General features: G+C 46.1%; 1 protein-coding gene across 1 annotated transcript in view; it reads left to right on the forward strand.

Annotated features, from left to right (window-relative positions):
• Positions 1–5,992: 5,992 nt before the first annotated feature.
• The window catches only part of LOC106613194 (roundabout homolog 1), a 343,488-nt gene continuing 325,384 nt past the window's right edge, over positions 5,993–24,096 (forward strand). Inside the window, exon 1 of the mRNA XM_082956429.1 lies at positions 5,993–6,490. Coding sequence (XP_082812555.1) covers positions 6,214–6,490 — 277 coding nt within the window. The 5' untranslated portion in view covers positions 5,993–6,213. The remainder of the gene's footprint in view (positions 6,491–24,096) is intronic.

The raw sequence follows: 24,096 nt of genomic DNA on the forward strand, positions 1-24,096 counted from the left end.
CTAGGGCTGGGGGATGAGAGGCTGGGAGACTAGGGCTGGGGGATGAGAGCCTGGGAGACTAGGGCTGGGGGATGAGAGACTAGGGCTGGGGGATGAGAGGCTGGGAGACTAGGGCTGGGGGATGAGAGACTAGGGCTGGGGGATGAGGGGCTGGGAGACTAGGGCTGGGGGATGAGAGGCTGGGAGACTAGGGCTGGGGGATGAGAGGCTGGGAGACTAGGGCTGGGGGATGAGAGGCTGGGAGACTAGGGCTGGGGGATGAGAGGCTGGGAGACTAGGGCTGGGCCGGGGTAGACCGGGGAGCAGCAGGCATTACTTTGTATCTGTTTGAGAGCAATTGGTTATCAGCACATGGGCTCTAGTAATCAGCCAACAGGGGAGATGAGATATGGTGCAGCTCTGTTACTGGAGGGGTTGGAGGTGGGGGGGTGGGGGGTTCCAAAGGGCTCCTGCGTTTTTGTCCAAGAGCCGCTGAGCAGCTGAGTACACCACCTGTTAATTAACTCTGAAGTGGCCTTTAATTGGAGCCCTGGCTGTGGACCAGCCTATGAACAACTAAAAGAGGAGGCCTGGCTGTGGACCAGCCTATGAACAACTGAGAGAGGAGGCCTGGTTGTGGACCAGCCTATGAACAACTGAGAGAGGAGGCCTGGTTGTGGACCAGCCTATGAACAACTGAGAGAGGAGGCCTGGTTGTGGACCAGCCTATGAACAACTGAGAGAGGAGGCCTGGTTGTGGACCAGCCTATGAACAACTGAGAGAGGAGGCCTGGTTGTGGACCAGCCTATGAACAACTGAGAGAGGAGGCCTGGTTGTGGACCAGCCTATGAACAACTGAGAGAGGAGGCCAACAAAGACAACAGAATCACAACAGAGATTGCAGGAAGAGATCGAAAGCCCAGAGGCACAGGAAAATGGAAAATATGAGAATCATGAAAATCTCTAAGGGAAGACCTACCCTGTTTTAAACAAGTCAAGTAGTTACAGTGCTCTAAGCCCATTCAGGATTAACATGGGCAGTATAATAATCTTTGGGGCATCATCCTCTGCTGCTGTACAGTGCTGTAATTAACACAGCAAACTATGTTTTCTCTAGCATATATCTGGGGATAACATCATTATATAACCCCTTACTGGTGTTATGTTGATTTGAAACTGTTTTGTTTTTTAAGGTCACAGATAATGAATGCTATTTAGAATCAGAATGAACAAATGATTTGTTATCTTGTTTTTATTAGGTTATAAATGCCAGCCATGTCTTCTGTTACATTAGCTGTCATTTTCCACATGAAGATTTAACAGAGGCAGGGTGTAATTAATCTGCTTTAGAGGTGTTGATGGCAACGCAACAACAATGTCAGAGATCTGGTTCATCCTGGAACTGGTGTCATAATACAGTGTTTCCCAACCCTGGTCCTCGAGTACCTCTAACAGTAGACAGCTTCGTTGTAGCCCTTGACAAACACACCTCATTCAACTCATTGTGGGCTTGATGAGTAGTTGACAATTTGAATCAAGTGTGATTGTCCTTAGTTGCAATAAATGTGTACTGTTGGAGATACTGGAGAACCAGGTGTCGTGTCTTTGGGCACCATTAAACTGAAGACATGTTTATCAAGATAACTCCCCGTAATTATTATTACACGATTAAACTGATTAATCGTTTAACTGTAATTAACTAGGAGATTGGGGCACCAAGGAAAATATTCAGATTACAAAGTTATAATTTTCCTAATATAACTTTCCTATATTATAACATTATATATTATATTATATTATATTATAGTATAGGCCGATTATCTTCTGGTTTAAATGGTGTATTTTACCTCGCGTCCAGTCTCATTCCAAACGTCGTAAATTGTTGTATCTGCATGAACCCAGCCTTTACTAAAGTCATCCATACATCAATTGTATTAAAATCATTTATTTACTAAACTAAGTAATTCACAGAAAGCATACAAACAGTAGGTATCGTTACAAAGAAATGGTAGAGGAATGTGCCCTAGTGGGCTAAACAGGCATGGCTGGTGTCTTGTTAAACAAAGGGTCATAAAGGGCAGCTGAGGAGGCACACAGAGTTCATTAATATTAACAATTGATATGCTAATCCTTTGCACATGAGCGCTCACTCATTCGGGAACAATTGCAATCAATATATATTTACGCTCAGTGTGTCGTCGGGATCCTTGTTGGACAGTTTTTGTCCTGTTGGAGAGTTTTTGTCCGCATTCTCTCTCTCTCTCGGTTAGAATGGATCTTTCAAAGCGACATTTATTAATGTCGTTATAGAATGGATGTTTCGTCGGTTTTCGCGTTCGATGATATCGAGTACTTAGCTGCAGACTAATAATTAATATCAAAGACTTGTTCTTATTCTGTCAGTATCGATAGTCTAAAAGTTAACCACGTGGTGTAGTTCACTTTCAGTAGAGGAATTGGATGGTCAAACCTATTGGCCAACTCGTAATGGAGTGGAGGCCTGGTCTCGTGAAAGAAAATCAGGGTGGGGGTTTTATTCGGAATGACAGGAGAAGGCTGTGCATGACGCCAGGTCTCGTCTGTGTCCCTGGGGGCGTGCAGATGACTGATTTAAGCTTTGAACAGAAATATATTCTATCACATTAAGATCAGTACATAGCATCTCAACGTATTCCAAATAGCTTTATCCTTATTAATACATTTTATACAACCATTTAGATGCAAGTCCCATAGCTGAGGCTATTATATAAACAGTATTATGGTAATATGGCTATATTGTCTCTTCTGAGTATCACAAAATTGTACCAAGCGGACCAGTTTGTAGCTGGATTCTTCACCGATCTTTTATAACTTCTCCAGGACATAAATGTCATTCGGTTCCCCAATTCTGTGAGTTGGAAGAATTTCCTTTGTCTCTCTATGAAACCCCTCTGTGTCTCAACTGGGCCATGTTGCAGGACATTCTCCTTTAGAATTTTACGACCCCTTCACACAGGGCCTGGGTGGGGGGAGGCAGGTTGGGGGATGGTGCAAGGGGGAGGGGGTCAACTGTCCTCCCTGTACTCAAAGAGGGCAACGTCATGACACAGGGTTGGGAAACACTGTCATAGTATGTGTCAAAACCTTAATCAGACAGACAAAGAAACTCATTCTGTCTTCCTTGATGTCTGTGTTCCATTCTGTGTTGAGCCTGATTCAGAACCTTGTCTGTGTTCCATTCTGTGTTGAGCCTGATTCAGAACCTTGTCTGTGTCTATATGTGCATGGTTATGTTTGTCTTGTTGCCTCCTCTTGGTTATGTTTGTGTTGTTGCCTCCTCTTGGTTATGTTTGTCTTGTTGCCTCCTCTTGGTTCTGTTTGTCTTGTTGCCTCCTCTTGGTTATGTTTGTCTTGTTGCCTCCTCTTGGTTCTGTTTGTCTTGTTTCCTCCTCTTGGCTATGTTTGTCTTGTTGCTTCCTCTTGGTTCTGTTTGTCTTGTTGCCTCCTCTTGGTTCTGTTTGTCTTGTTGCCTCCTCTTGGTTCTGTTTGTGTTGTTGCCTCCTCTTGGTTATGTTTGTCGTGTTGCCTCCTCTTGGTTATGTTTGTCTTGTTGCCTCCTCTTGGTTCTGTTTGTCTTGTTGCCTCCTCTTGGTTCTGTTTGTGTTGTTGCCTCCTCTTGGTTCTGTTTGTGTTGTTGCCTCCTCTTGGTTCTGTTTGTGTTGTTGCCTCCTCTTGGTTCTGTTTGTCTTGTTGCCTCCTCTTGGTTATGTTTGTCTTGTTGCCTCCTCTTGGTTCTGTTTGTCTTGTTGCCTCCTCTTGGTTATGTTTGTCGTGTTGCCTCCTCTTGGTTATGTTTGTCTTGTTGCCTCCTCTTGGTTCTGTTTGTCTTGTTGCTTCCTCTTGGTTATGTTTGTCTTGTTGCTTCCTCTTGGTTATGTTTGTCTTGTTCTCTCCTCTTGGTTATGTTTGTCTTGTTGCCTCCTCTTGGTTATGTTTGTCTTGTTGCCTCCTCTTGGTTCTGTTTGTCTTGTTGCCTCCTCTTGGTTCTGTTTGTCTTGTTGCCTCCTCTTGGTTATGTTTGTCTTGTTGCCTCCTCTTGGTTATGTTTGTCTTGTTGCCTCCTCTTGGTTCTGTTTGTCTTGTTGCCTCCTCTTGGTTCTGTTTGTCTTGTTGCTTCCTCTTGGTTATGTTCGTCTTGTTGCCTCCTCTTGGTTCTGTTTGTCTTGTTGCCTCCTCTTGGTTATGTTTGTCTTGTTGCCTCCTCTTGGTTCTGTTTGTGTTGTTGCCTCCTCTTGGTTATGTTTGTCTTGTTGCCTCCTCTTGGTTCTGTTTGTCTTGTTGCCTCCTCTTGGTTCTGTTTGTCTTGTTGCCTCCTCTTGGTTCTGTTTGTGTTGTTGCCTCCTCTTGGTTCTGTTTGTCTTGTTGCCTCCTCTTGGTTATGTTTGTCTTGTTGCCTCCTCTTGGTTCTGTTTGTGTTGTTGCCTCCTCTTGGTTATGTTTGTCTTGTTGCCTCCTCTTGGTTCTGTTTGTCTTGTTGCCTCCTCTTGGTTCTGTTTGTCTTGTTGCCTCCTCTTGGTTCTGTTTGTGTTGTTGCCTCCTCTTGGTTCTGTTTGTGTTGTTGCCTCCTCTTGGTTATGTTTGTCTTGTTGCCTCCTCTTGGTTATGTTTGTCTTGTTGCCTCCTCTTGGTTATGTTTGTCTTGTTGCCTCCTCTTGGTTCTGTTTGTCTTGTTGCCTCCTCTTGGTTCTGTTTGTCTTGTTGCCTCCTCTTGGTTCTGTTTGTCTTGTTGCCTCCTCTTGGTTCTGTTTGTGTTGTTGCCTCCTCTTGGTTCTGTTTGTCTTGTTCTCTCCTCTTGGTTCTGTTTGTGTTGTAGTTGTGTCAGTCGGAGCAGAGCAGAACCACTTGTTTGTGTAAACAGTAACACAGCACAGAGAGAGACCTTTCTGATAATAGGATGTTCCCAGCATGGGGCTCTAACTACAACACTACAGGACCGGTAGGGAGCAGGACCACTCCATTCATGTGGAACGCCTCTGCAACATGTCTCTGTTGTTTTCTTGTCGCCAAATTTGTCAAAACTGTTTTTTAGCCTTGTCATACTGTGCTGTATTTATCGTGTTAATTCAAAATGCTATGTTTCTTAATGCTGTCAGACTTCCATAGAAATAACTAAGACAAAGGGAATAGGGGTCATACTGTTACACAGTCTAGTGATCCAAAGTGCTCTCCAATGATCTATTCAGTCACTCCGTCTGCTATTTTTCCCCACTGATGCCAGATCCCATTGAGGAAACAGACACTTCCGACAGACTGCCTTTCAGTCAGCTGGACAGTTTAGACCTCCTTTTATTAACCCCCCTCACCTCCCCCCAGCCCAAATTAACCCCTGTCAGCGGCCCACAATGAGAGTGGGCATGGCCCAGGCTGATTTATCCCACGGCTACCCATCGTGAGGGCACAGTGGCCCCCAATGGCTCCCATCTCCCCATTAGCCATACGCCCTGCCCTGTTGGCCTCTCTCCCTCCCTCACCCACTCCCCTGTCCCCCCCTGCCCCCTCTGTCCCGGCCCCACACAGCCTGTCAAACAGCCTGTCACACAGCACAAACCTGTCACCCTGTCTGCTGAAGAGACAGTCAGGCAAAACACTGATGTAATGGGAGAGGGATCCCAATCAAAGGACTGATTAGCAATTAATTGGCTGTAAAAATAAGTGTCGGCATCAGTATGTGTGTCTGTGTGTCTGTGTGTGTGTGTGCGGTGTGTGTGTGTGTGTGTGTGGTGTGTGTGTGTGTGTGTGTGTGTGTGTGTGTGTGTGTGTGTGTGTGTGTGTGTGTGTGTGTGCGTGTGCGTGTGTGTGTTTGTGTGTGTGTGTGTGGTTGGGTCCTAAATCAGGGGAGGAGTGCCCTAACCCTCCCCACTCTGCCCTGCCCATATGGTCCCTCAGGAGTGCAGCCAGTCATGGCTGTTGGGAGGATAGAGGGACTCCCATTCTGCACACACACACAGAGACATACACACCACAACCACCACACCACAACGCAGAATGGGGACACACTACCACAGAGCCTAGGAGATAGACAACCCTTCAGTCTGACAGTTCTCTCCCATTGAGGCTGACATTATCCCCTGACGGATCTATAAAAGAAAGCTGATTGACACACTGTGGCACTACTGTCCAGGATTATTATTGTCTCAGTCAGGGTTTCATTGGATATTATTTTGAAGACTGTTGGATCTTGGATACAGCCAGAGATGTGGGTGGGTGGTCCCTCCCACAGAGGGTATAGGGTGGGTTGGCAGTTGCACCCTCTGAGTCTGGCACTGCTGAGTGTGTGGTGCTGCCTGTGCCAGATGGGCATAGGGGCATGGGCACTGGCCGTGTCCGGTGATGAGAGTGTGCCAGGGGTCTCAGTCTCTGTGGTGTTATTTCCGACAGACACGGGCGCTGCCACTCAGGACGGGGCCAGTGAAGGGGCCACCTCGGCCCCCACCTCGGAACACGAGGATGACAACTCCCTGGGCTATACAGGTACTGATGCTGCTTCCTGTTACTATGGTCAACTCTTCTTAGTGTGTGTGTGTGTGTGTGTGTGTGTGTGTGTGTGTGTGTGTGTGTGTGTGTGTGTGTGTGTGTGTGTGTGTGTGTGTGTGTGTGTGTGTGTGTGTGTGTGTGTGTGTGTGTGTGTGTGTGTGTGTGTGTGTGTGAGAAAACAGTTCATGACTAATGGTAAATTCTCAATTCATGAATTGCTCTTCAAATCATCTCCTGAATTGACTCAGTTAAATGTTTCCAATCTCTCTGTCATGTCCAGTCCTCTCTCTCCCTCTTATTGCAACACATACTTTTCTATCAGAGGTTCTCTTGAATTTTCTCATGTTCTCTCTATCTTATCCATCCTTCTGTAAGTCTTTATGCTGCTCAAAGTTGTATTTATGAAACATTAGTCATTGATAATGTGAGGTTGGAGGAATTGATTACACTGGGTGAGGCACAATAGTGACTAATGGAAGGACGTGGGTTTTAAAGTTGTAATCGTGACATTATTTTCTGCATAGCAACTGTCATATTCTTTCTGAACTTATTCTGTCACACCTGGTATATAAACCTCTTATCCTCTGTAGTTATCAGAGATTACAATATGCATTTCGGGGATGATCTTAGTGTAGACATCTTCTATATGTTCGCTGTATACCATGTTAATGAACAGAATACTGTGAGTAACTGAATCAGGCAAACTGCCTGTGTCTCCCTCTGAGCTCCAACACTACCTAAGAGAAATGGAATCAAACGTGTTGATCATTTTGTGAATACATTACCAGAGACTAGAGAATAGGTTTCCATTTGTGAGTACAGAAAGAGGAGATGTGTGGGAGAACGAGGTGCAGTGTGCTGAGTGGTGTTTCAGTTGACATAGACGGTGTCTCCCAGGGTCAGAGGGCTCTGTGGGGTGATGAGGAATAGAAAATGGGACCAACCTGAGGGACTGAGCTCACACACACACACACACACACACACACACACACACACACACACACACACACACACACACACACACACACACACACACACACACACACACACACACACACACACACACACACACACACACACACACACACACACACACACACACACACACGGTCTGGAGCTGATTACAGATGAGGCGTGTGTTTGGTTTATTTTTGCATCGTCTTCCTGACATGAGGGGAATAGAAGTGTCTCCACTGTGTTGTCACTGTGTGTGAGGAGCCCTGGTGATTTACCGGACCTCACACACACAGCCTCTCCCAGCTCCAGGAAGTCTCCTGCAGAAACAGGAAGTTCAATATGAACTGCTAGAGCCATTACCAGGGTCCATCACCGTGTGTGGTGGAGAATAGGATGGGATCGCCAAGAAGGAAAAGTTTAGTATCCCAGTAAATATGGGGATCGCTGCCAGTGTCACAGAAACATCTGAAAATGATATAATGTAAAGCTGATACAGACTGGTATGTCTGTATTGCGTCACCGTTTCTGTACCTTGACATACAGAACATGGACTAGCTAAAATCCACTATTTCTGTAATGTTGTGTCACTATTAGAATGTAACTGAATACAAATCAGAGTTACATATTGCTCTTTAAAACTGTTTTCCCTGTCTTGGCATGATTCATGTGAAGATTTAATCTGGAAAAATCATTTAAGTTCTGCCTCGTTGCATATGGGTTCACGGTCAGGGTGGGAGGCGTTTAAACCTGTTTGAGTGGCCCCCTCATTAATCTGCTATAATGACAGTTCCAGGAGTTCATCTTTAATCCGGCCGTTTAATCCCATCCGTGCATGGAATGAGGGAAATCGATCTGTCCCAGCCAGGGAATTGGAAATGAAACTATTAGGTGAACTAATAATTCAGTCTGCTGCTGATAGGACAGAGTGGGCTGCAGCCAAGGACTCCATTTACACACAGCCTTCCTGGGTGGGACTGCAGATTAGTTTGAAAGCTGCCACTTTTTAGCAGGAGTAAAATTGAAGTTCACCTTGAGAGGGCCACACGATAAAGTATCGGATCCTTCATGTGGTTCACTGCTTTTATTTTTGCCATTGCACCCCCTTGTGATCATTGTGTCCTTGATTGAGAAACAAGTCCATTCATTAAGAGGTAAATCTCTCACCATGTGGCTGAGGTAAGTGGCAGATCCCAACAGACAACAGAGGACATTGAGCTGAATGAGAGCAGGGTGATATCTGTCCCCAGGAGAGGACAAGTTCGCTGTGACACCACTCCATACAGGGCCCTACAGAAGTATGATGCGGTCTGACCTTTAAGGTTCTATCAGAGCACAGCAATCTATTGGACCGTTGGCTTTCATACTGTTCAAATTCTAAATGCAGCTCAAGCTTTTTTCTCCGACTGTCAACACAATCAAATGAATAGAGGATACATACCGGAGACACGTTGGTTGGGAATTGTTGGGAGGTGCATTTTTGGTCTGTGCGTACCCTGCGGATGGTGGTCTCAGAGCCACATTCTAGATTCATGCTTTATGGTTAGTGTAAATAAATGACACTTTACTCATAGTTCTAACACGTATCTATCCAATATGAGCAGGTTGTATGTTCATTGTTACATGTCCACGGTGATAACTACTAGGATAATAACAGACTGGAATCGCTTGATGTGTTGAAGAATGACTATAAAGCATTTATTATCAGCCTAACTGTTATTATCAGCCTAACTGAGTGTTTGGAGGATCTCAAAATACCATAATATAACTTTCAATCTATGGCGGCAAACTCTCGACCTGAAGTTTACCTGAGTGTTAAGATTGGTGTTTTTTATGCTTCTCTAACAGACTTCATTATTACTCTCAGCAGCCAGCCAGCCTGCCAGTCAGTCAGTCAGCCAGCCAGCCAGCCAGCCAGCCAACAAGTTAGCCAGCCAGCCAGTCAGCCAGTTCTCACAAATTGCATCCTGAAGTCAAAGTGCATTGTAAATGTATGTCCATAATAAAGGAGAGTGACCGGATTCAGAATAATTAAAGTTGCATGCTAAACCCCCAGCAGCACTTGCAGTATGTTAGCTGCCACACAGCACTGTAGTTGGCAGTGACAGACACCCAGAGAGGGAAAGGAGGGAAAGGAGGGGAGACAGGTTTTTGGTTCTCCTGCTGAGCTTGACTTTAGAGCAGTCCATCTCAGATCATCTCCCCTCACTGTCCACAACTACCACTGCGTCTGTCACACATCACAAAGGATGGCAGCGATCACAGCGCCGCCTGACGATCTATTTGTCTGTTTCTGGAAATAAACACGCAGAGGAAAGTGAGGAAATTGAAGGTCGCCGCACTGCCACTGTTGATTGGCTGTAGAACAGAATGGGTCTAGACAGCCGCTATATTTCATATTCTCTCCATGCGTATGCCCCTGAATGTCTAGTGTTAGACTTTCACTGTAATAACAGATGGGTTGATGGGAAACTAGAGAGCTGATGGTCTGAATGAGAGGCGGTAGATGCTTTTCTGACTGAATAGATGGAGATGGAGAATGCCAGGCCAGGCAAGCCTTCTCCATCACTGTACTTCTCCACCCTTATCTTTCTGCTTCAGGGATCTAGTAGTTGTATTGCAAGTGATCAAAGTAAGGGCACATTGTTCTATGTTGTGTCCATGAGGTCTGTGTTGTGGGCTGTGTTGATATTCATGGCCCATGGTGGGTGAGTGGGTGGGTGAGTGAGTGAGGTGAGTGAGTGAGTGAGTGAGTGAGTGAGTGAGTGAGTGAGTGAGTGAGTGAGTGAGTGAGTGAGTGAGTGAGTGAGTGAGTGGGTGGGTGGGTGGGTGGGTGGGTGGGTGGGTGGGTGAGTGAGTGGGTTACATTACTTTGTTTATCCCTGATTGATGTGGAGGTGGAGTGGCACTGTGCGGCTGGCTTGCTGGCAGCTTTACCGTGAGAAAGATGTACAGCTCTACTCCCCATCCGTCCTCTCGTCTCGTTACATACCCTGCTCTGGCCTTGAGTCCCCACCCTGCAAACCAATCAGCCTGCCTGCCTGTGTCAGCCCACCCACATACATTACACCAGAGTACCATCTCTACGGTGCTGCATCCCCTGTGTGTGTCACGTCTCCACACCAACCCTCCTTCATGCTCATAAGTGGCCCGGTTCTCATGATGCAGGGAAAGAGAGGGGTGTTCGTGTGTAGTCAGCCGCTCTCTCTCACGTCCCACTCGATACAGAGCTATTCCACAAAACCCCCCCCGGAGTGACAACATAGCTGCAGAGCTGATCCAGCTTGGAGGAGCGATCCTACTTCAGATGTAATTGCCTTTAACCCGGCACGGCTGTCCTGCAGAAGAATTCCCCACAGCCTGTTTTGTGTAGGGCCACAGAGCCTGGATGGTGACCCTGTTCCCTGTCCAATCTCTTTTCATCTCTCTGATCCTTACAGCTTAACTTACCGCTGTTCCAGGAAATAGCTTTATTAACCATTCCACTCAGAGCTGGGCCGGCCTAATGCTGTCAAGAGGGGTTGGAGTGGGGATAAGATTGGATAAAATAAAGAGAGAGAAATGGGGTTTAAAAAGAGGGAGAATGGGGTTAGATTATTCAAATCCAAATATCAAATCAAGTCAAAATATTGGTCACGTACACAGTTTTAGCAGATGTTATAGCAGGTGCAGCGAAATGCTTGTGTTACTAGCTCCTAACAGTGCAGTAAAAATGTCAAACAAGTACACAAATAATAATTAAACCTAGAAACAAGAAAATCCATGTTTGAGGTTCAGGGTTAGAGGAATTACATTGGTTTAATGGCTGATGTTATGATTATCATGGAAGGAAAGGTGTAAAGTGGCTCTGATTTTGCTAAGTGCTAATAACCAGCTCCGCCTCCTGTCCTCCCCAACACCATCTCATATTCAAACAGAGAGACTCCTGGGTAATTACAGTGTTTTTCTGCCTATCATGTGAATAGGCTACACTCTGCACCAGCTGTGGGGAGAGAGGGAGGGAGGGAGATTTAATGCCTCCCTTTGTATTGTGCCTGGATGTCCATATGGTGTCTTCATGACTGTCAGGCAGGTGCATTTTTGATTACCCAAATTGAAGGGGATAGCGTGTAATATTCAGTGGTGGAAAAAGCACCCAACTGTTAAACTTGAGTGAAAGTAAAAATACCTAGAAATAAAAAATGACTCAAGTAAAATTGAAAGTCACCCAATAAAATATTACTTGAATAAAAGTCTAAAAGTATTTGGTTTAAATTGTACTTAAGTATCAAAAGTAAATGTAATTGCTAAAATATACTTGTATCAAAAGTAAAGGAAAGTATATTTCATTTAAAATTCCTTATAATAAGCAAACCAGATGGCACCATTTTCTTGTTTTTATTTATTTATTTATTTATGGATAGCCAGCACACCAACACTTAGACATCATTTATAAATGAAGCATCTGTGTTTAGTGAGTCCTCCAGATCAGAGGCAGTAGGGATGACCAGGGATGTTCTCGGTTTAGTGAGTCCTCCAGATCAGCGGCAGTAGGGATGACCAGGGATGTTCTCGGTTTAGTGAGTCCTCCAGATCAGAGGCAGTAGGGATGACCAGGGATGTTCTCTGTTTAGTGAGTCCTCCAGATCAGAGGCAGTAGGGATGACCAGGGATGTTCTCTGTTTAGTGAGTCCTCCAGATCAGAGGCAGTAGGGATGACCAGGGATGTTCTCTGTTTAGTGAGTCCTCCAGATCAGAGGCAGTAGGGATGACCAGGGATGTTCTCTGTTTAGTGAGTCCTCCAGATCAGAGGCAGTAGGGATGACCAGGGATGTTCTCTTAATAAGTCAGTGAATTAGACCATTTTCCTGTCCTGCTAAGCATTCAAAATGTAATGAGTACTTTTGGGTGTCAGTGAAAATGTATGGAGTAGGAAGTACATTATTTTCTTTAGGAATGTAGTGAAGTAAAAGTAAAAATAGTCAAAGATAAATAAGTAAAGTAAAGATACCCCCAAAAACTACTTAATTAAGTAGTAGTTTAAAGTATTTTTACTTAAGTACTTTACACCACTGGTAATATTAAGAAAAGTAATCCAGTGATGAGGATCTCTTTGTCTTGTTTTCCAGCCATGTTGTTTTTAGTGCATCACTGTCACTGCTGATTTCCTTAGCTAGGTTGTTGCCATGGGTGGGGTGTTCGTTCGCCCGCCCTGTGTGGTCGTGTCTTCTCCTCTAACCAGACCTCCACCTTGACACAATGGAGAGATCAGAGAGAGCTGGGTGGGAGAGGACAGCCCCTGTAGCCACAACCTTTGCCTAAAGGTGTGCTGGGTTGTGCTGAGGGTTCTGATAGCAATGCTCCCAGGCTTTCCATCATGTCTGGACTTGTGATCACACATCAGGGTTATTTCTTTATGCAGTTGAAAAAGAGGTCAGTGTTTGGCAGTATTCTCTGTTGCTCTGTGAGGGGTGGCCTAGTATAGCATATTATCGTAAATGATAAACTGGGTGGTTTGAATTCTGATTGGCTGAAAGCTGTGTTATATGAGACTGTATACCATGGGTATGACAAAACATTTGTTTTTACAGTTCTAATTACATTGGTAACCAGTTTATAATAGCACCTCGGGGGTTTGTGGGATATGGCCAATATATTGCTTAATTATAATATAGTAAATTATAGCATAGTATAGTAAAAGTATAGAATATTATAGTATAGAATATTATATTATAGTAGTCACAGCTGTTAGAAGGAGCGGACCAAGATTCCGTGTTTTTGTAGTTCCACATATTTATTAAAAGTGAAACTGAATGCAATACACTGAAATACAAAACAAACCGTGACGCAGAGTACAACACACTACTCAAAAGACAATAACCCACAAACATGCAGAAACACCCCTACTAAATATGACCTCCAATCAGAGGCAACGAGGACCAGCTGCCTCCAATTGAAGGTCAACCCAATAAACGCCAACCTAGAAATAGACAAACTAGAATTACAACATAGAAATAGAAAACATAGATCAGCCCAAAAACACCCCCCGTCACGCCCTGACCTACACTACTATAGAAAATGACATCTTACTAGGGTCTGGACGTGACAGTACCCCCCCCCAAAGGTGCAGACTCCGAATGCAAACGAAAACCACAAAAAGCAACCACAAAAAACACAAAGGGAGGGTAGGGTGGGTGACTAATGTCTATGGCGGCGGCTCTGGTTCCGGGCGTAGTACCCCCACCGCCCGCTGATCCCCCCGCTTCTGTCTGTCCGGAGGAACCAGACCATGGATCATTGCCGGAGGCTTCGGACCGCCAACCGCTGCTGAGGACTCTGGGCTAAAGGCCGCCGCTGAGGACTCTGGGCTAAAGGCCGCCGCTGAAGACTCTGGGCTAAAGGCCGCCGCTGAAGACTCTGGGCTAAAGGCCGCCGCTGAAGACTCTGGGCTAAAGGCCGCCGCTGAAGACTCTGGGCTAAAGGCCGCCGCTGAAGACTCTGGGCTAAAGGCCGCCGCTGAAGACTCTGGGCTAAAGCCGCCGCGGCCGGGCGGTCGCCGCGAAGACTCTGGGCTAAAGGCCGCCGCTGAAGGCTCTGGACTAAAGGCCGCCGCTGAAGGCTCTGGACTAAAGGCCGCCGCTGAAGACTCTGGGCTAAAGGCCGCCGCTGAAGACTCTGGGCTAAAGGCCGCCGCTGAAGGCTCTGGACTAAAGGCCGCCGCTGAAGGCTCTGGACTAAAGGCCGCCGCTGAAGGCTCTGGACTAAAGGCCGCCGCTGAAGGCTCTGGGCTGCAGACCACCGCTGAGGGCTGAGTGCTCACAGCAGGCACTGGCTGTACCGGGTTATGGACGCGCACTGGAGGGAGAGTGCGAGGAGCAGGAATCGGTCTCACCGGACTGGGGAGACGCACTAATGGCCGAGTGCTCACAGCAGGCACTGACTGTACTGGGTTATGGATGCGCACTGGAGGCCTGATGTGTGGGGCTGGCATAGGAGGCGCCAGACTAGTAACACGCACCTCAGGGCAAGTGCGGGGAGCAGGAACAGGACGTACTGTGCTGGGCAGACTCACTGGAGGCCTGACGCGTGGGGCTGGCTTTGGAGGCACCAGAATAGTACCACATACCTTCAGGCTAGTGCGGGGAGCAGGAACAGGACGTACTGGGCTATGGTGGCGCACTGGAGGTAGAGTACGGGGAGCAGGCACAGGGTACACTGGGTCTTGGAGACGCACTGGAGGTCTGGAGCGCACAGCCTGCACAACCCGTCCTGGCTGGATGGTCACTGTAGCCCGGCACGGGCGGAGCGCTGGCACAGGGCGACCTGGGCTGTGCTGGGGAATGAGGGCTGCCGTGCGTAGAGCAGGCGCAGGATAAACTGGGCCGAGGAGACGCACTGGCGGCCAGATGTGCTGAGCAGGCACACTCCTTCCTGGCTGAATGCCAATCTTAACCCAACAACGATGAGGAGCTTTCACCGAGTGCACCGGGCTTTGAATGCGTATGGGCGATACAGTGCGCATTTCCGCATAGCTCGGTGCTTTCCTCGTTACCCGCTCCCCACAGTAAGCACGGGGAGTTGGCTCAGGTCTCCATCCTGACTTAGCAAACCTCCCCGTGTGCCCCCCCCCCCCAAAAAAAATGTTTGGGGCTGCCTCTCGCACTTGCCTTTCGGTGCATATAACGCCTCGTAGTATCATCGCTCTGACTTCGCTGCCTCAAGTTCCTCCTTCGGTCGGCGATACTCCCCAACCTGACTCCAGGGTCCTTCCCCGTCCAAAATCTGCTCCCATGTCCATTCCTCCTGCTGCTCCTTCTTACGCTGCTTGGTCCTTTGTTGGTGGGTTATTCTGTCATGGTTGTTATAAGGAGCGGACCAAGATGCAGCATTTTCGTAGTTCCACATATTTATTCAAAGTGTAACTGAATGCAATACACTGACATACTAGAAACTACACAGCAAACCGTGACACAGCGAGTACAACACACTACTCAAAAGACAATAACCCACAAACAACATGCAGAAACACCCCTACTAAATATGACCTCCAATCAGAGGCAATGAGGACCAGCTGCCTCCAATTGAAGGTCAACCCAATAAACCCCAACCTAGAAATAGACAAACTAGAATTACAACATAGAACTAGAAAACATAGATCAGCCCAAAAACACCCCCTGTCACGCCCTGCCCTACACTACTATAGAAAATGACATCTTACTAGGGTCAGGACGTGACAATAGTATAGTAAAGTGTAGAATATTATAGTATAGTATAGTAAATTATAGTATATTATAGCATAGTATAGTAAAGTATAGTATATTATAGTATATTATAGGGGTTGGTGTGATGAGGCAGATGAGGCCTGTACTAGATCCCTGGCTGGCAGCAGTGAGACACAAGGAAGCCTCCGGCGATGATAAAGATAGGGCCCACCTCCTCAGGTTAGTACAGACATGAATGTCCTGGACAGGTGCATGTATACATTATTTATGAGCCCAAAGAGAGTATAGACACCCACACACCTGGGCCAGGTGTGGATTACCCAGGTAACAACGGCTAATGTCTTCAGGGAGCCCCTTTCACACAGACTCACAGCTAAATGGAAACAGTGCTGTACAAAGTTAGATGTTTGGAAATAGCACTTATAGCTCTCTGCCAAAATTGAAAATCATTTGAAATAAATAGCTTCTACTCATCAGTTTATTAAGACGTCGTTGAAAATAGATTACATTTTTTCAAATAGTGAAGTGTTATTTAAGTTTTCTTCCTGAATGGACTGCCTTCAATTCGAATTGACCCCCAGTCAGCCAGAGGAGGCTGGTGGGAGAAAATGTGGGAGGACGGGCTCATTGTAATGGCTAGAATGGAATGAATGGAATGGTATCAAACACATCAAACATATGGAAACCACATGTTTGACTCCGTTCCATTAATCCCATTCCAACCGTCACAATGAATCCATCCTACTATACTGTAGGTCCTCCCACTAGCCTCCTCTACAGTCAGAGCACGTGTCTGCTAAGCCTCCTGGTCAATTAGGCTTCTTTATGAGTCCACAGACACCCTGCAGCTCTGCTCTGCCTTCCAGCTAGCTTTACAGGACAGATGAGTCCCGTAACTGTCAGCTTTATGATTAGGACAACTGTTACTCATTTTAATGGATATGTATGAAGCTGCACAGTCGCACACCTCGCACAGATGAACACTATGTCTGTGGCTCTCTGTCAGTGCTGTTGGGACGTATGAGTGCTGGGAGAGGGGTGTCAGTGGTCGCTGGCTGTGGTTCAGCACCTGTTCTCAGGACATTCGCGCGTGGTGTGAGGTCATCAGAACCAGATCTCCAACGATCATATTTATTACATTCATCACAGAGCAAGTTTGTTTTGGCAGGTGATCGCACCGGGGAGAGAGAGAAGAGACGTTTTATTTGAGAAATGAAGGGAATGCTTTTAGCATGAAGCTCTGTGTTGTGTTGTTGTCTGCTCTGGGTCCATAGAGAGAGATCAGTCACTGTGGTTGGGTTTCCCTCAAACTATTCCCTCAACCACTGAACAATGATATTATAAGTATACAATTGGAAACGTTCAAGGAGCAGTGTAGAATCATTTGGAAAACCACAAAAAGAAAATGGCCGACTTCATTTCCATTTCTGTGGCAGTATAGGTCATTGATCTCAGCTTTTTTTATATAATGACAGAGACTTATAGATTTGTTTTGTGAAACCATGAGAAAACAAACACCAGGAGGAAACAAAGTGAATGGTTTGAATATTTGTTTTAGCTCTCAAAAGATCAAGGTACACACTTTAGGAGGATAATTTATCACTATCCATTCATTCATTATGTTTGACTGGGGGTTGCTGAAGGAGATTAATCAAAGGAAGGTACCCACTGTGCCAAGACATCAATTCAACGACTATTCCACTTTGGTTCAATTTCATTAAAATGACGTGGAAGCAATGTTGATTCAACCAGTGTGTGCCCAGTGGGTAGTGTTAGGTCTGAGAACATGGGTGTTTCTCAATATGCAACTGTGCTCCACACTCTCATAAGTGCCGAGTGCATTCTCCGACCACGTTCTCTTGAGTATGTTCTTGTGATGATGAGAGTGTGGAGAATGGATAAAACAATACATTTGAGAAGCACTCGCACTCCCCCTACTGTATTACCTCCACTCCCCCTACTGTATTACCTCCACTCCCCCTACTGTATTACCTCCCACTCCCCCTACTGTATTACCTCCCACTCCCCCTACTGTATTACCTCCCACTCCCCCTACTGTATTACCTCCCACTCCTCCTACTGTATTACCTCCCACTCCCCCTACTGTATTACCTCCCACTCCCCCTACTGTATTACCTCCCACTCCCCCTACTGTATTACCTCACACTCCCCCTACTGTATTACCTCCCACTCCTCCTACTGTATTACCTCCCACTCCCCCTACTGTATTACCTCCCACTCCCCCTACTGTATTACCTCCCACTCCCCCTACTGTATTACCTCATGCTGCATCTCCCCCTACTGTATTACCTCCCACTCCCCCTACTGTATTACCTCCCACTCCCCCTACTGTATTACCTCATGCTGCATCTCCTCCTACTGTATTACCTCCCACTCCCCCTACTGTATTACCTCCCACTCCCCCTACTGTATTACCTCCCACTCCCCCTACTGTATTACCTCCCACTCCCCCTACTGTATTACCTCCCACTCCCCCTACTGTATTACCTCCCACTCCCCCTACTGTATTACCTCCCACTCCCCCTACTGTATTACCTCCCACTCCCCCTACTGTATTACCTCCCACTCCCCCTACTGTATTACCTCCCACTCCCCCTACTGTATTACCTCCCACTCCCCCTACTGTATTACCTCCCACTCCCCCTACTGTATTACCTCCCACTCCCCCTACTGTATTACCTCCCACTCCCCCTACTGTATTACCTCCCACTCCCCCTACTGTATTACCTCCCACTCCCCCTACTGTATTACCTCCCACTCCCCCTACTGTATTACCTCCCACTCCCCCTACTGTATTACCTCACACTCCCCCTACTGTATTACCTCCCACTCCCCCTACTGTATTACCTCACACTCCCCCTACTGTATTACCTCACACTCCCCCTACTGTATTACCTCCCACTCCCCCTACTGTATTACCTCCCACTCCCCCTACTGTATTACCTCCCACTCCCCCTACTGTATTACCTCCCACTCCCCCCACTGTATTACCTCCCACTCCCCCTACTGTATTACCTCACACTCCCCCTACTGTATTACCTCACACTCCCCCTACTGTATTACCTCACACTCCCCCTACTGTATTACATCACTCTTCACCCCCCATTCACTGAACCTTCTTCCAGCCACACATTGGCAAACAATTTACTTCATAACTATCAGCTAGCTATATGTGAATCGTAATAATGTTGCTAACCAGATAGTTTAACAGGCAAACATGACCTAAAATGAATATTATGCAAGATAGATGTAAAATCTTTGTGGGTACCTAGCTAACAATTCTTTGTTGCTATCTGGCTAGCTAACAATACTAGTAGTTAGCCCTATTGACTTAATATGTGCTTGCTATCTACGGTACGTAGGCAGGTAAACATGCAAAAATTAACACAGCATGTACTTATTAACGTACCTAGATAAAATATTGTAGTCAGGCAACATATGATATGTGAAGAGGTAACATTTCATACCGGAAATCGGAGTGTGTTTTCTCTCGCTTCAGCTCAAATAATGGCCGACATTGATTTCAATACATTTTCAATCATTTTTTAAGTGGTTGCGTCATATTTTCTTTGCATACAGTGCATTCGGAAAGTATTCAGACACCTTGAATTTTTCAACATTTTGTTAGGTTACAGCATTATTCTAAAATGGATTAAATTGTTTTTTTTCCCCATCTTCAATCTACACACAATACCCCATAATGACAAAGTAAAAACAGGTATTTAAAAGATAAAAAATTAAATATCACAATTACATAACTATTCAGACCTTTTACTCAGTACTTTGTTGAAGCACCTTTGGAAGCGATTACAGCCTCAACTCTTCTTGGGTATGACACTGCAAGCTTGGCCCACCTGTATTTGGGGAGTTTCTCCCATTCCTCTCTGCCGATCCTCTCAAGCTCTGTCAGGTTGACTGGGGAGTGTCGCTGCACAGCTATTTTCAGGTCTCTCCAGAGATGTTAGATTGGGTTCAAGTCCGGGCTCTGGCTGGGCCACTCAAGGACATTGAGACTTGTCCCAAAGCCATTCCTGCATTGTCTTGGCTGTGTGCTTTTAGGGTTGTTGTCCTGTTGGAAGGTGAACCTTCGCCCCAGTCTGAGTTCCTAAATGCTCTGGAGCAGGTTTTGATCAAGGATCTCTCTGTACTTTTCTCCCTTCATCTTCCCCTCAATCCTGACTAGTCACCCAGTCCCTGCCGCTGAAAAACATCCCCACAGCATGATGCTGCCCCCACCATGCTTCACCATAGGGATGGTGCCAGGTTTTCTCCAGACGTGACGCTTGGAATTCAGGCCAAAGAGTTCTATCTTGGTTTCATCAGACCAGAGAATCTTGTTTTTCATGGTCTGAGAGTCCTTCAGGTACCTTTTGGCAAACTCCAAGTGGGCTGTCATATGCCTTTTACTGAGGAGTGGCTTCTGTCTGGCCACTCTACCATAAAGGCCTCATTGGTAGAGTGCTGCAGAGATGATTGTGCTTCTGGAAGATTCTCCCATCTCCACAGAGGAACTCTGGAGCCCTGTCAGAGTGACCATCAGGCTCTTGGTCATCTCCCTGACCAAGGCGCCTCTCCCCCTATTGCTCAGTTTGCACGGACGGCCAGCTCTAGGATGAATCTTGTTGATACTAAAGTTCTTCCATTTAAGAATGATGGAGGCCACTGTGTTCTTGGGGGCCTTCAACGCTGCAGAAATGTTTTGGTACCCTTTCCCAGATCTGTGCCTTGACACAATCCTGTCTCAGAGCCCTACAGACAATTCCTTTGACCTCATGGCTTGGTTTTTGCTCTGACATGCACTGTCAACTGTGGGAGCTTATCCAATCAAGTTGTAGAAACATCTCAAGGATGATCAATGGGAACAGGATGCACCTGAGCTCAAATCCGAGTCTCATAGCAAAGAGTCTGAATTCTTAAGTAAATAAGGTGTTTCTGTATAATATTTTTTATAAATTTGCAAAAAAATCTAAAAACCTGTTTTTGTTTTGTCTTTATGTAGAAACAAAATGTGGAAAAAGGGATGGGATCTGATTACTTTCCGAACCGAGTACAAACCGAATACGCATTCGAGAACTTTCATCTGAACTTTGCTCTGTGTCGCATACTTTGATTTTGGACTCATACCTCGACCCTCCCGTGCTCCAATTTGCGTGCTCGGAGCACGGTTGTATGCATTTTGAGAAACACCACGTCTTTAGCCAACTGACCTTGACAACCAATGGCTATTCTGCAGCACTCACAGCATTTTAGCATCTCTTATCAAGGCTAGTTGCTTCAAAACAGACACAGAATTTAAAAAGTATACTGCATAGCTTAGTTTTGTCCACACAGAACAGATCAATGTTATTGCGTGTGTAGCGAAATGCTTGTGTTCCTAGCTCCAACACTGCAGTAATATCTAACAGTTCACAACAATACATACACATCTAAAAGTAAAATCATGGAATTAAGAAATATATAAATATTAGGATGAGAAATGTCGGAATGGCATTGACTAAAATACAGTAGGATACAGTATAGACATGTGAAATGAGTAAGCAGTATGTAAACATTATTAAAGAGACTAGTGTTCCATTATTAAATTGACCAGTGATGCCATGTCTATGTACATAGGGCAGCAGCCTCTAAGGTGCAGGGTTAAGTAACCAGGTGGTAGCCGGCTAGTGATGGCTATTTAACAGTCTGATGGCCTTGAGATAGAAGCTTTTTCAGTCTCTTGGTGCCTGCTTTGATGCACCTGTACTGACCTCACCTTCTGGATGATAGCGGGGTGAACAGGCAGTGGCTCGGGTGGTTGATTTTCTTGTTAATATTTTTGGCCTTCCTGTGACATCGGGTGCTGTAGGTGTCTGCAGGGCAGGTAGTTTCCCCCCAGAGATGCGTTGGGCAGATCGCACCACCCTCTGGAGAGCCTTGCGGTAGCGGGCGGTGCAGTTGCCGTACCAGGCGGTGATACACACTGACAGGATGCTTTCAATTGTGCATCTATAAAAGTTTGTGAGGGTCTTAGGGGCCAAGATGAATTTCTTCAGCCGCCTGAGGTTGAATTGGCACTGTACGGGTGGACCATTTCAGATTGTCAGTGACGTGTACTCTGGGGAACGAAGCTTTTCACTTTCTCCTCTGCGGTCCCGTTGATGTGGATAGGGACGTGCTCCCTCTGCTGTCTCCTGAAGTCCACGATCAGCTCCTTTGTTTTGTTGACATTGAGGGAGAAGTTATTTCCTGACACCACTCTGCCAGGGTCCTCACCTCCTCCCTGTAGGCTGTCTCGTCATTGTTGGTAATCAGGATCAGCGTAGTGGAGGTGTTGTTTCCTACCTTCACCACCTGGAGAGGCCCGTCAGGAAGTCCAGGACCCAGTTGCACAGGGTTCAGACCCAGGGCCCCAAGTTTAATGATGAGCTTGGAGAGTACTATGGTGTTGAAGGCTGAGTTATAGTCAATGAACAGCATTCTTACATAGGTATTCCTCTTGTCCAGATGGGATAGGGCAGTGTGCAGTGCAATGGCGATTGCTTCATCTGTGGATCTATTGGGGCGGTATGCAAATTGAAGTAGGTCTAGGGTGTCAGGTAAGGTGTAGGTGAAATGATCCTTAACTAGTCTAAAGCACTTCATGATGACAGAAGTGAGTGCTACAGGGCGATAGTCATTTAGTTCAGTTGCCTTTGCTTTCTTGGTTACAGGAACAATGGTAGACATCTTGAAGCAAGTGGGGACAGCAGACTGGGATAGGGAGAGATTGAAAATGTCCGTAAACTCTCCAGCCAGCTGGTCTGCGCATGCTCTGAGGATGCGGCTAGGGATGCCCTCTGGGCCGGCAGCTTTGCGAGGGTTAACACGCTTAAATATCTTACATTGGCCACGGAGAAGGAGAGCCCACAGTCCTTGGGAGTAGGCCACGTTTGTGGCACCGTGTTTTCCTCAATGCGGATGAAGAAGGTGTTTAGCTTGTCTGGGAGAAAGACGTCGGTGTCCGCAACTTTTCCCTTTGTAGTCCGAGATTGACTATAGACCCTGCCACATACGTCTCGTGTCTGAGCCATTGAATTGCGACTCCACTTTGTCTCTGTACTGATGTTTTGCCTGTTTGATTGCCTTACGGAAGGAATAACTTCACTGTTTGTATTTGGCCGTATTCCCAGTCGCCTTGCTATGGTTAAATGTGGTGGTTCGCGCTTCCAGTTTTGTGTGAATGCTGCCATCTATCCACGGTTTCTGGTTTGGGTAGGTTTTAATAGTCACAGTGGGTATAACATATCCTCTACTTTTCCTGATGAACTCAGTCACCATATCTATGTATTCATCAATGTTATTCTCAGAGGCTACCCGGAACATATCAAAACAATCTTGAAGCATGAATTCCGATTGGTCAAACCAGCGTTGAATAGACCTCAGCATGGGTACTTCCTGTTTGAGTTTCTGCCTATAGGAGGGGAGGAGAAAAATGGAGTCGTGATCAGATTTGCCGAAGGGAGGGCGGGGGAGGGCCTGTTGACCACTGAGTAGCAGTCGTACAATTTTTTTCCAGAGTGTGTACTACAGTCAATGTGTCGGTAGAACTTTGGTAGTCTTTTCCTCAAATTTGCTTTGTTAAAATCCACAGCTACAATAATTGTGGCCTCTGAATATGTGGTTTCCAGTTTGCATAAAGTCCAGTGTAGTTCTTTGAGGGCCATCATGGTATCGGCTTGAGGGGAAATTTACACGGCTGTGACTATAACCGAAGAGAATTATCTTGGGAGGTAATACAGTCGGCATTGATTGTGAGGTATTCTAGGTCGGGTGAACAAAAGACCTTGAGTTTCTGTATGTTATCGCAATCACACCATGAGTAGTTAATCATGAAAAATACAACCCCACCTTTCTTTATTCCTATCTACGCGATGTACTGAGAACCCAGCTGGCTGTATGGACAGGGACAGTATATCCCAAGTATATGTTACAATCCCTGATATCTCTCTGGAAGAAGATCCTCACCCTGATCTTGTCTACTTTATTGTGTCCAGAGACTGAACATTAGCGAGTAATATACTCGGAAGCGGTGGATGGTGGGCATGCCTCCTGAGTCAGACTAGAAGTCCACTCCGAATACCTCTTCTCCACCGGCTGTGTTTTGGAGCAGCTTCTGGAATAAGTTATATTGCCCAGAGGGGTACGAACAAAGGATCCAATTAGGGAAAGTCGCATTCCTGGTCGTAATGCTGGTGAGTTACCGCCTCTCTGATATCCAAAAGTTATTTTCGGCTGTATGAAATAACACCCAAAGAATTCTGGGCTAATAATGTAAGAAATAACACACAAAAAAACGAAATACTGCAAAGTTCCTTAGGCGCTAGAAGCAGAGCTGCCATGACTGTTGGCGCCATTTCCCTTGACAAATAGCAATCATGACATCCCTTAAAAGGTAGAACATGAGTCAGC

The sequence above is a fragment of the Salmo salar genome, chromosome 09, assembly GCF_965601325.2.
Source record: "Salmo salar chromosome 09, fSalSal1, whole genome shotgun sequence".
Lineage (NCBI taxonomy): Eukaryota > Metazoa > Chordata > Actinopteri > Salmoniformes > Salmonidae > Salmo > Salmo salar.